This window comes from Pongo pygmaeus, chromosome 14 (assembly GCF_028885625.2).
Source record: "Pongo pygmaeus isolate AG05252 chromosome 14, NHGRI_mPonPyg2-v2.0_pri, whole genome shotgun sequence".
In the NCBI taxonomy this organism is placed as follows: Eukaryota; Metazoa; Chordata; class Mammalia; order Primates; family Hominidae; genus Pongo; species Pongo pygmaeus.
This window is the reverse complement of record NC_072387.2, coordinates 37,517,973-37,530,974: the sequence shown is the minus strand read 5'-3', so window position 1 is coordinate 37,530,974 and position 13,002 is coordinate 37,517,973. Positions and strand designations below refer to the sequence as shown.

General features: G+C 41.9%; 1 protein-coding gene across 4 annotated transcripts in view; it reads right to left on the bottom strand.

Annotated features, from left to right (window-relative positions):
- MTUS2 (microtubule associated scaffold protein 2) overlaps nucleotides 1-13,002 on the bottom strand; it is a 703,857-nt gene that overhangs the window by 494,226 nt on the left and 196,629 nt on the right. For all 4 annotated transcript variants that reach the window (XM_054446532.2, XM_054446530.2, XM_054446533.2 and 1 more), the window contains one exon: nucleotides 2,438-4,884. In XM_054446532.2, the coding sequence (XP_054302507.2) occupies nucleotides 2,438-4,672 (2,235 nt within the window). In that variant the 5' untranslated portion in view covers nucleotides 4,673-4,884. The remainder of the gene's footprint in view (nucleotides 1-2,437; nucleotides 4,885-13,002) is intronic.

Sequence of the window (13,002 nt, the reverse complement as noted above, 5' to 3'; positions counted from 1 at the left end):
ATGAATGCAACTTGGTCTTTGTGCTAGATATGACAACTTCTGCTGTGATTGATACATTCTTTAAATATGCCAATACACCTAGCCAAGCTAGAGTCCAAATTTGGACTCAATCATCCTATCTCTAGAAACCCTTGGTACACTTTTGTTTGGTTCCAACACATATGGAGTTCGTGATTCAGTTATCATTCAACATTTTTTGAGCACTTACTTACAACAAGCACCATTCTAAATTCTGGGAACACAACGGGGAACAAAACATTGAAAACAATCCCTTCCCTCATGGAGTTTACATTATAGTCAATTCAGGAAAACTAAAAAAGTGTTTATGGCAGGTGGAGGTAGGTGCTAGGAAGAAATAAATCACAGAAAAGGGATTCAGAGGGAAGATGGGTGGCCTTCCCAAGGAGATAACATTGGAGCACAGACCTAAAGGAAGTGAGGGAGAGAGCCATCTGGATAACTGGGAGAACATTCCAAGCAGAGGGAGGTGCAAAGGTCCTGAAGCAGCAGAGTGAGAAAGGGAGAGTGGAAGGAGAGGAGGGCGGGTAGCTGACGGACCCCCAGTGAGCACATCCCATCCTAAAGGCAGAGCCATCCTACAGGCTCCAGCTTGTGCTCCAAGCAACCTGGGCAGCCCTGGAGGGTGTAAGAGACAGGATGATCTCATCCTGCCCTTTTTTTTTGAGACTGAGTCTCACTCTGTTGCCAGGCTGAAGTGCAGTGGCATGGTCTCAGCTCACTGCAACCTCCACATCCTGGGTTCAAGCAATTCTCCTGCCTCAGCCTCCCAAGTTCCTGGGACTACAGGCACATGCCACCACACCCAGCTAGTTTTTGTATTTTTAGTAGAGACGGGGTTTCACCATGTAGGCCAGGATGGTCTCGATCTCCTGACCTTGTGATCTGCCCACCTCGGCTTCCCAAAGTGCTGGGATTACAGGCTTGAGCCGCCGTCCTTGGCTCCTGCCTTACTTTTAACTGATCACTCAGCTGTCATGAAGAGACTCCTTCAGCAGACAAATCTTAGTTCTGAGGTCTCGAAGGATGACTCACCATAGCTCCCAGGTACTAAAAAGGACAGCACAGTGCAGTCTGAAACTGCACAGGACTGAGTGAGACTCTCAGAGCTCTCCCTCCTTTGTGATGGGTGACTTAAAGCTCTCTGTCTGTTTCTGTATCTATACGGTGATAAAAACTGCAATACCGGCTGGGTGCAGTGGCTCATGCCTGTAATCCCAGCACTTTGGGAGGCCGAGGTGGGCGGATCACAAGGTCGGGAGATCAAGACCACGGTGAAACCCCGTCTCTACTGAAAATACAAAAAAGTAGCCGGGCACGGTGGCGGGCGCCTGTAGTCCCAGGTACTAGGGAGGCTGAGGCAAGAGAATGGCGTGAACCCAGAAGGTGGAGTTTCCAGTGAGCTGAGGTCGCGCCACTGCACTCAAGCCTGGGCGACAGAGCGAGACTTCGTCTCAAAAACAAAGAAAAAACAAAAAAAACATAAATAAAAAACTGCAATACCAACCCTCAGGGAATTACTGCAAGGATTAGTGAAGATTAACAAAGATCAAATGCTGTATTATATGGGCCCAGTGCAGAGCAATTATATGTTAGTTGTAATTATTCTTTTTATTTTAAAGAAAGAGTCCATGCCTAACACACCATTTTCTGCTCATTTGCTGTTCTTCACGTGTGCGAATAAGAGATACTCCCAGGTAGAAAATACTCCTCATTGAGGAATGAGTCTGATCTATTTGAAGAACACAGTAATTTTGCATTCTTTCTTCCTTTAACCTGGCTTATATTATATCATATTCACTTATTTAAACATGGAAGCCTATTTAATGCATATTCATCTAATTTCATATGAATTATAGCAAGTGAAATTTAAATGGGTCTCCTTAGATATTGGGTACATCTTATTAAGATAATCAGACTCTTCTAGTTAAAAATGGTCATTTCTCTAGACAATCTCTAGTCAAAAACTCCGTTTCTTCACAAGTGTATCCATGAAAATCTGTAGTTCACTTAAAGAGGACATTTTACTTTCATAACTCATTGCAAATATGTCACAGATTTATATTATATTATATTATATTATATCATATTCACTTATATTATATCATATTCACTTATTTAAACATGGAAGCCTATTTAATGCATATTCATCTAATTTCATATGAATTATAGCAAGTGAAATTTAAATGGGTCTCCTTAGATATTGGGTACATCTTATTAAGATAATCAGACTCTTCTAGTTAAAAATGGTCATTTCTCTAGACAATCTCTAGTCAAAAACTCCGTTTCTTCACAAGTGTATCCATGAAAATCTGTAGTTCACTTAAAGAGGACATTTTACTTTCATAACTCATTGCAAATATGTCACAGATTTTGGGACAGTCAACTTATAGACCATATCATAATGACATTCTCTTACCTCCTGCAAAAACTTTTCACTCATTTGACTGAAAGGATGTCCTGGGGGCTTGATTCCAGACACCATCAATCCGGAACTGAAGACCCTTGGCTTCTGCAGGTCTGGCTTGAATTTCTCATAGAGGTTGGCAGATGGCTTCAGGTCACCACCTGCTGCCTTCTCTTCGTGGGGAAGAGGCATGGTACATGTGGGCGGGGCATATGGAAGCCCCACTGGAACCAGCGAGGCGTCCACTTGGCCCAGGGCCTGGGGATTCCTCCTGATGTAGGTGATGATCTTGGGCCTCACATGCTTGGGCTTGGGCATAATGATGGGCTTGGTTTCTGTCCTCTCCTCTGTTTTTTCAACCTGATAGTTCTCCATTCCCTCCTGTGAGGAAGTTGTGTCCTTGGAATGTGTGAAGACAGGCTTGGGGATCCCACTGGGGCAGGTGTTCTTGTCAGGCACTTTGGGGGACGTGTTCAACAAGCGTGCACTATCAGTAGGGGGTGGAACCACCAAGGGGGACCCCGCGTCCATACCGAACACGCTAACATCCTGAAAACTGCTACTGGGTGTTGTAGGCTGGTGGGTCATGTTCACAGTTGTCTCTGGGTGGAGGGGTGCTGGAATATTGAGAACTGAATCTGCTTTTGCTGAGGTGCTTTCAATCTTATCTGCATTCTCTAGAAGGTTCCTGTTTTCAGCAACAGCTGTGGTGACCTCTTTGCTTTCCCGTGCTTCTGAGCTGCCACTTTGAGGGTCCAGGGGCTCAGGCACCTCCGTCTTGTTCTCTCCAACAGAAGGACTGAACGCCAAAAGCATAACACTGTCCTCATTCCCACTGCCCAACCGCCTTTCCTCCTCAATGACATCCAAGGGCTTGCTGTCAGTCAGATTATTAGGAATAAAAGCCATGTGACTGTCACCTGGTGAAAAGCCGCTGGATGTCCTTTCACCCAACTTCCCACCTGCACATGGTGAAATTTTGCCAGTGGGCTGATTATCAGCCCCTCCTAAGGAAGCAGAGCCCTGTTTGGGGGTGGTGTGGAGAGAATCCTGCTCCCCTGGGTTGACTCCTCTCTTCTCTTCACAGCTGCCTCTTCCCACCCCAAGGTGGTGGAGGTCACTGTTCAGCAGACCGCCAAGTGCATCGGTGGCTTCCGGGTGTGCTTCCCCACATGGATCCCTTCCCTCCAAGGCTGACAGATTCTCTTCCTTGTGGCATCCCAGATACCCTTCCTGGGCTGCCTTTCCCTCCTGTTCAACCCTCCTGGGTGGAACATATTTCAGATCCAGCTTGACCTCTCCCTTTCCCTGACCTAATTGTGCTTCCGGCTTACTCAGGATTTCCTTCGATGCCGAAGTCAAATTCAGAGCAGGCTCTGGATGGGCGGAATGTGATGTGTGCTCACTGCACACCTGCAGTACATGTACCCCCACTGTTTGGGTCTCTGAGGGGGTGCTCTGCTTGCTTTCTGAGGTAGATGGTTTAGGATGACGCACACTCTTTCCCTCTGAGGTGCTGTCAGTTGCAGGGAAAGCTGCCGGGACAGCCTGGTCTGTCAATGTCTTCTTTGGCCCCTCCCCGCCCCCAGGCACCTGACCCCGTGCTTCCTGGGAGTCGAGGGGTACAGGCTGTGGATGCTGCGGAGTCAGGCTCCCGACTGCAGCTACAGAGCTGCTTGCTCTTTCCAAAGAATGCCTCCTCAGTTCCTCATTGTCAAGGGTCTTTGCCAATTTATCCTTGGGAACATGCCGGGGAATTTCAGCATCCCTTTTAGCCAAAACATCTAGACTGGCCTCACCCATCACATTCCTCCAACTCAACAGACTTGGTCCCTGAATACTCCGCGGGGTCTGCAGACTATCTGTGCCTCTCTCCACTGTGTGCTCTTCATTGAGTTCCCTCTGAATGGTTGAAGAAAGTCTAAAATCTTTCAGGCTGGCAGAGCCAGCCTGAGAGCCTTTCCCAAAGCCCTGAAGTTGGTGAAATTCCTTATGGAAATGGGTACGGTTTTCTGGCTCACTTGAATTTGTATTTCCAATTTCATCTTCCAGGTCACATGTCTTGGATTCGTCATGAGAGGAGCTGACCTCCAACATGATTTGATTGGCATTCGTATCTCCCAGACTTAGGATGCTCTCATTATTATTTCTTGCTGCATTTCTGTTGTCCTGCAGCTGAGTATAACATGATTTCTTAGGAGCCACTGGGACGCTCATTGTCAACCCTTTGGTGGGGCTGCTTGCCATGCAGTCCTACTTAATGGAAATGGGCTGCCTTCAAGCTGCAATCAGATTAAGAGGAAATTCTCAAGCTGCTTGTTCTCCCCTGACAATGTCACCTTGTGACACTGCTTTAATCATTCTCAGAACAGCTTGAAAACCAAGCATTGTCTTGATATACAGCAGGAAGACTTATCTGTTAGGTTCCTGCTGAATGAGAGCCAATCAGTCCGTGAGACCTAGAGAGAAATAAAAATACATTCACATTAGATTGACAAATAGAACTTCTCAGGAGGAATAAAGTGGTAAACACAGATTTATTCGTCATTTCTATACTATTATTTCATTCAATCAATAGTTTTCTCAAAAACCTTTCTGATCAGGGCTCCTCCTGGCCAAATACGGACAAAAATTAAACATCAAAATGTTTAATGTTAGAAATGGATTATAAATGCATGTGAAATTTTAAATCTAAATTTTAAACATCCACAAGTCTATACTGATACTGATTTAAAAGGGTGGGGGAGAAGTAAAGGCTCTTCTTTACAGAAGAGTATCAACAAATGTAGAAAAAAATTACAGAATTTGAAAAATCACTATTTTGCAATTGCTACATTCATAATTATCTTGCACAAGGGATGCCAAAGGTACAAACATTGGGTAAAAGATTGTTGGGGAACACGATATTTATAGATGCTTAAAGTATCTTCCCCCAGGCTACTTTATTTCTTACAAAAAGAAAATTTTATCTTTACAATGGAGAGATCTGGTAGACACCACATTAACCACGTAATCAAATTTAACATCACTGGCAACGAAACTGACATTACGGACGCCTGATATTATTTAGTTCTCAGGGCCACACACACCTATGCAGTAGTTAATGTTCAACCAGAATTTAACTATGAGACAATAATCTGGCAAATTTAAATTGAGGTATATATTACAAAATAACTGGCCTAACTGGTCCCAAAAAATGTCAGCAGAGCCTGGATTTTCAAAATATATTAGCAAAGGATATTATTAGGACAATTAGAGATTTAAATATGGATTGTATATAAGGTACAAGTATTTTATAATTAATTTTCTTGGGTGTGTAATCATGCTATAATTATGCCAGAGATTATTTTTGTTCTTGAAATACACATGCTTTAGAATTCAGGGGTAGTATGTCATGATTTTTCTAACTTACTCTCAAATGATCTGACCAAGAAAAACATGTGTATGTATGTGTGTGTGCATATGAGAAGGAGAAAGAGTAAAAGAGAGAAACTGGCAAAAGTCAACCATTTGAAAATCTAGGTAATAATTCTATTACATCTGCAACTTTTCTATAGGTTTGAAATTTTCCAAAATAAAAACCTGGGGGAAATGCTTTACTCTGGCCTTCGAGGCCTGCATGATCAGGCCCTGAATACCTTTCTGGCCTCATCCCCACCTCACCCTCTGCTCTGCAGGCTGCAGCCACATTGGCCTCATTCCTCACAGTACCATGTTCATTACTCCCTGCCTCAGGGCCTTTGCACATACTCTTCCATCTGCATGGAATGTGGAGCCCTCTCCCAACCTCATCTTACAAGTCCTTTGCATCCTTCAATATGCAACATGACTACCGCTTCCTCCAGGAAGCCTTCCTCACTAGGTCATCCTATAATGATGAATTTGTAGTATCCTCTATTTTCACTTTGAACAATTAAAAAAAGACTTTCATTTGCTAGACACTGAAAATAAATATTATCTAATACCTGGCATACATATTAGGCACTTAGTATATATTTGTAGCACGAATGAATGAATAAATGTCCAAATGAATGATGAGGAAGATCAGCGTTATTTCTGCCCCCAAAGAGTTTAAAATCTACACAGGATATGTTTTTCTGTTAAAGTAGACTCACAGATCACCACTAAACCATTCCATTCAAGGTTGACATTGTTTCATCCACTATTATGAATGCGTTTTATTAGGCACTGGGGATAGAGGATTTTAACAGCAACAAGGTACTGCCCCATCACCAATTCCCCCAATGGAGACTCGAAGCCTTCCACACTTTACTCCTCATTCTTCAAGAATGTGCAAGCACACGTGCACACCACACGCGAGGCTACTGTTATGTTTCTCCTGAAACAGGTTACACGGCAACGTAGCCACCCACTTGTTTTCCCTTCATCACTGTTAATATGTTGTTTCATATATTAAAAAGAATATGAGGGTTGGACACAGTAGCTCACACCTGTAATCCCAACGCTTTGGGAGCCTGAGGTGGGAGGATCACTTGAGGCCAGCCTTGGCAACACAGCAAGACCCTATCTCCTTTTAATAAAATGCGTATGTTATAAAGCAGAATAATATAACGTGACAGCCCATCACCCAACCCAAGGACACCTTGCAGCCATCCTCATGCTACTCCTCACTGAAGCCCTCTGTGTTTCCAACTTAGAGCTCTCTTTTCTTTTCTTTTGCATCTATACATAAGCATGTAAACTTTTTTACATACATAAGATCATTTCCTATAAGCTGGTTTTTGTTCCGTTTTTTAAAATTTGCCTCTTCTAGCCCATACCCCAAGACACATTAACATCTAGATCTTTCCATTTCTTTCCCCATGTTTGTATGATCATGGGAAAATACAGAGTCATACATGTGCATGTGCGCTTGCATTTCCCTACCACACTGCTCTTCTGTTCTTTCCACGACTCCCTCACTGTCCTCATCCTCCCCGCTCTCATGCTTTTTCTCCTTCTCCATCTTCTACCAGCCTTATCTCCAGTAAGCCAGTAGCACCCCCTTGTGCAGCCTGACCCCAATATAGCCCTCAACCAAGTTGCTCACACCCTGATCCCAGTCTTCGTTTCCTGACACAGAGGGGATTCTCAACAAACCCTTGTTTCTTTGTTTATTCAATTTTAAAAGCGTTTCCCTTGAAGATACACATGTTCTCTAAGCACAAATATAAAAAGCATGTAGGCAAATCAATAAGATCACAGTTTAAAAGAATGCTGTGCTCTCTGGGATGAGAAACGGGCATCTTGGAAAGTCAAGAAGGGCAAGAAAGTTCATAAACATAGGCCATCCACAGAAGGGAACTGCCTCTAATTTTCTGTGGGCAGAAGTATAAATATGCAGCCAAGAGCCCTCTTCAGTTTGAATTGTTGAAGCTGGGAGAAAGAAAGAAACTTCGCTCAGCAGACACAAACAAAAACAAAGCACCAAAGTCCACAACACATAACATGATTGCAAGAAAGTGACAAAGAAATATAAAACCAATGTCATGCTAGAAAGATTTGTATTTTAATTTTTAAGGAACTACATCATAAATGTTCTTTATCTTTGTCAGTAAACAATAACTGGTACTCACTGGTGAGGGGACAGAAAGAAAGCTGGAACCTCCTAGGGGCCCAGTATTTTCTCAGCCGTTATACAAATTTGTTTAAAAAATTGAGACAGTATCTCGTTCTGTTGCCGAGGCTGGAGTGCAGTAGCACGTTCATAGCTCACTACAACCATGAACTCCTGGGCTCAAGAGATCCTCCTGGGTCAGCCTCCCAAGTAGCTGGCACTACAGCTGCACACCACCACACCTGGCTAATTTTTTAATTTTTTGTAGAGATAGGGTCTCGATACATTGACCAGACTAGTCTCAAACTCCTGGCCTCAAGTGATCCTCCCATCTTGGCCTCCCAAAGTGCCAGGATTACAGACATGAGTCACAGCACCTGGCCTAAAATTTAATTTTAAATTAAAATTACACAATTACAAGTCTGTAATATTCAATTTTAATTTAAGTTAGGACACTTAATATTTATAGCAGCCCTCTAGAGACAGGTCTTCACATCCCCTTGCTTTTTTTTTTTTCCCACATCCTGGTAAGGAAATGAAAGCACAGAGAAGGTAACATTCCCAAGGTCACACAGCTCATGAGTGGCAGAGCTGGGATACAGACAGAAAGCAGAAGCTGTAAAGAAGAAAAGCTGCCCATGAATGGAATCATACACCACACAGGAAGAACAAAAGGAAAACACACTATTGTAAGAACAAGAATAGAAAAACAAAACCGGAAACCAACATGCGGAAGTTCACATAAGACAGGACAAGCAAATTTAAAAACTTTCTTCAATTTTATCAGGCAAAATTATGTACAGGAAGTCATGTTTCCTGTCAGCTTCCCTCCTCCTTATGTGGCTTCACGCATCTCCCTCACCCCAGCTCCCTCATCCTGCCATAAGACAGCGGCAAAGTAAACACAAACACGAATTTCTTTCCAGATCTAAATTTCAATCCAAGGCCCTCTACTAAGATAAACGTTTTCACAGAACATATAACATGATCATAAAAGTTCAAACTTGTACATAAGACAAGACTGTGTGTGATTAAATAAAATATCAAATAGGTCAACCAATGGTACAAACCCCTAGTTGAGGTGCATTTTCCCAGAGTGAGACATGTAACTTTCATATGCCTCAGATCTATTATTATAAAAAGTTAACAATGATGGCCTTAGAGGTAACTGATATTTTATCTTGAAAAAAATCAATTAGTTAAGTACTAGTTTGAAAGGAATGTAAAGATCTAGGTTTATAACCTACCTGGTGCTTAATAGTCTTCTAAGTGGCTTCCCCTGGTTCTAGGGCCAGAAAATTCACCACACATCTGGGCAGGTTCTCTGTTGGCAAGCTCTGCCTCTCTACAGCAGAATGAGGCAATTCTTCCACCAGATGACCTTTCAGGTATTTACAAAGAGCTATATGCTCCCTTCTTCCCAAAACCTATTCTACTCCTTGTCAAAGAACTCAGATTCTCCCAACTGTGGGATTAGCTTTTGAAAATTCCCACCATCCAAACAGCTTTCCTCTAAGTACACCGTGTAGCACCAGTGAACCTGAAGTCCCTCCTAAACAAGGTGACCAGAGCTATGCACAACACTTCAATTCTAACTGCATCATCTAGAGTCATAAGAAAGCAAGCCTTCCATTCCCTTATACTTCTAACCACGCATTCTAAGAATGACCTCCTCATGGACATATAAATCACCCTCTAGTTCCACATCATTAATTAAAACACCAAAGTACCATATAAGTTGTCCTAAACTCCACTGACTCAATTCGAGACATTTGTAACTGGCTTTAGCAGCCATGGGTGGGACCATAAAAATATACTTCTCAAACATCATCTTGCTGGTCTCAATGCATCGTTCTATCCTTTTAAAACTTGTGGAGCCCATCCTTAATTTTTCATCGAAAATATCTGCAATCCATTCTTGTTCCCATACTATCGTTGAAAAGCTAAGAGTTCCTTCTACATTATCATTCATTGACAATTCACTGACAAATCACTCATTGGTGTCATTCATTGACACCAATGTTAGCAGAACACAGCAGGGGACAAAACAGCAGCCCCTGGTGCCAAAAGGATGTGACCCCGCAATGCTTCCACAATGCTCATCTGATCAGCACTCCTCAGACACCCCTCTGCCCACCAGTTCCTGCAGCCACTGTGTGTGCCCCCACCTTGTCCATGAGAGCATCATAAGAAACTCTGTCAATCACGACGCTGAAATGTTAGTAATTGTAATGTTGCCTCTCATGAAAAATAAAGAAAATGAAAGTGAAGAAAGACAAGAAAATGAGGCTGAAGTACCATGACCGGTCCTACACAGTAACCTACAGTTGTGTAAGGGTCATTGTTTATTTTTCATAGTACTCATAACTCACCAATTATCAATGCTTCAAAAAACCTAAGGCTCATCATCAGGGTTGCTAGCATGAAGCCAGAGCATCACATGCTCTCCTTGCTCAGAACAAAATTGTATCTGCCCATCTTTCATAATCAGGCACATCTTCAGCTCTCCTGAGCTCACAATCTCTGATAATGGTTTGTGAATACACTTACATTTCTTTTTTTTTTTTTTTTTGCTGGGGGGGTGCAGACGGGGGGCTGGAGACAGAATCTCACTCTGTCACCCAGGCTGGAGTGCAGTGGTGTGATCTCAGCTCATTGTAACCTCCGCCTCCTGGGCTCAAGCAGTTATCCTGCCTCAACCTCCTGAGTAGCTGGGATTACAGGCGCACGCCACCACGCCCAGCTAATTTCTGTATTTTAGTAGAGATAGGGTTTCACCGTGATGACCAGGCTGACCTCAGGTGACCCATCCACCTTGGCCTCCCAAAGTGCTGGGATTACAGGCATGAGCCACTGGGCCCAGCCAAATGCATATACATTTCTAAATCATGAAATCATGAAGTGAAATGATAGCATCTACACACTCATGTAGAATTTCTTCATCCATTTTAGGCTTTGATTTCCAGTGACCCATGTTTTTTTGGTGCAATACAGCATGAAAGGCATTCCTGAATGAAGGGAAACTCACTGGATCCACCACGGTGCCATCCAAGAATATCACCCTGAGTGGCCCAGCTCAACAACAGGCTAAAGTGACACCTCTCGGCTTGACATTCAAGGTCCAATGAGCACTGGGCCTACATGTTTCCAGATTTAATCCCCTTTACTCTTCTACTTAAAGTACATTTGCCCTGTAAAATCATCCTCCTACCCAAGAGTTGCATGCTATAAGCATCAAAGTCCAGCTCAAAGGCCACCTCCTTCATGAAACCTTTCCTAAATTCTCTCCTCTCCTCCCTTCCCCCACCAAAAAGGTAGAGGTGGAACTAGGTATTTTCTCTCTGTGTCCTGAATCCACAGATCTTTCCTTTTGGAACTGTCATATCATGCTTTTCCATCATAGTCATGTACATCTAAAATAGTTAAGTGTGTCTTTTTATTACAGTTATATGTGACTCATTATTGTCGTTACATGTGTCTTATTCCCTTTATGAAATTATGAGCTCACTAGGCTGAAGGTTAATACCACAGGCACTTCTGTTTCCTATGTAATTTCTGGGACAGCACTTTGCACATAGTAGGCACTCCAGATGAGGTAATCTCATCCTAACTTCAGCTCAAAAAGGTGAAATGTTCACTACAATGTAAGTCCTTTTTTTTTTTTTCAATCTTTCAAGATGAAAATTGTAAAGCCACCCTTCCCAACTGAGCAACTGGTTAGACGTCCTCCCAAGAGGGCTATATCAGAATATCCAAGGAAGAGTAGATAGAAAAGTATATTCTGATCATCAGCTTGATTTGTATTTGTCATAATACTTTACTTTGAAAATAAACTGAAGAAAATTTGGGAGATGTTTAAGTTAGTAAAAGGAGGCATGGGTTTCAAAAGATTGAGAAGTACGGTTGTACAGCTCTCCTTAGCTGCCAGGTCTGCTGTGTAATGCTTTATAAGTTGTGAATTTTCACATATACATTCAACCACCATGCCTCTGAATGTAAATTCAAGTTCATCTGACTTCATAAAACTTATTTGCCAAAGGAGCTCCAACTACAGCTCCTGCCATGCAATAAGTTATCCTGTAGAACTTTAGGATACAGAAAAATGAACAGAATATGAACCCAAAATTCAAGGGTAAATATAACAATGCAAAAAAATTCAAAATCCTAGCTTTCAAAGTTTAGTTGGCATCTCTACTGGGTACGTATTTGGTGCCTATAGTGTTTTGCCACATTTAACAGGATAATTGTATATGTAGTTACATATTTATGTACAAGTCAATGTATTCATCTGAAAGTCTCCTGGTAATAATACCTCCATGTTTTCTGCAGTTGTAATTACTTGGGAATATTCAGGTTCTTGGTCTTATTTCATAATGTTGGGTGTGTTTATTCTCAACAGGAACAATTATAATCTAACACTTGATGCTCTGCAGACTAAATGAAACTTACAAGTACAGTGTCCTTACAATATGGTTAAACACTGAATTATTCTTTGGGAGATGTTAAAATACATATTCGGGGACTCTGCAGCTATCTATGGTGTCACATAACAAAAAATATAATAGCTCTCTGGAGCCTGCTTTGCTCTCTTTATCTTATGTACATAACATGGGTAGCATATCACATTTTATTCTAATATATAAACAGGACTGTGTTCAGAATATCTTTTTTATTGAGGTAGCAGAGGCTATTTTATTTTTATTTTAAGTAAATAAAATGAGTAGAAAGTAGTAAAGAGTAGAGTAGAAAGAGTAAAGAAGAATATATATATGAGTAGAAAGAATAAAGAAGAATATATACATAAATGAAATGCTGCTATTTCCCCTCTACAGAGGACCAGGAAAGGGGGTAATGGTTTTTCTTAGTTTAGACCAAGGTGATATTTAAACAAAATATTATGTTCATTGATATTTAAAATCTCCTCCAATAAAAATGCTGCATGCTTCTCCAAAAGAAGTTTCATTCACATTTGCCAACAAAAAGCATTTCAAGCATATCCTTAAAAAAAAAAAAAAAAGTC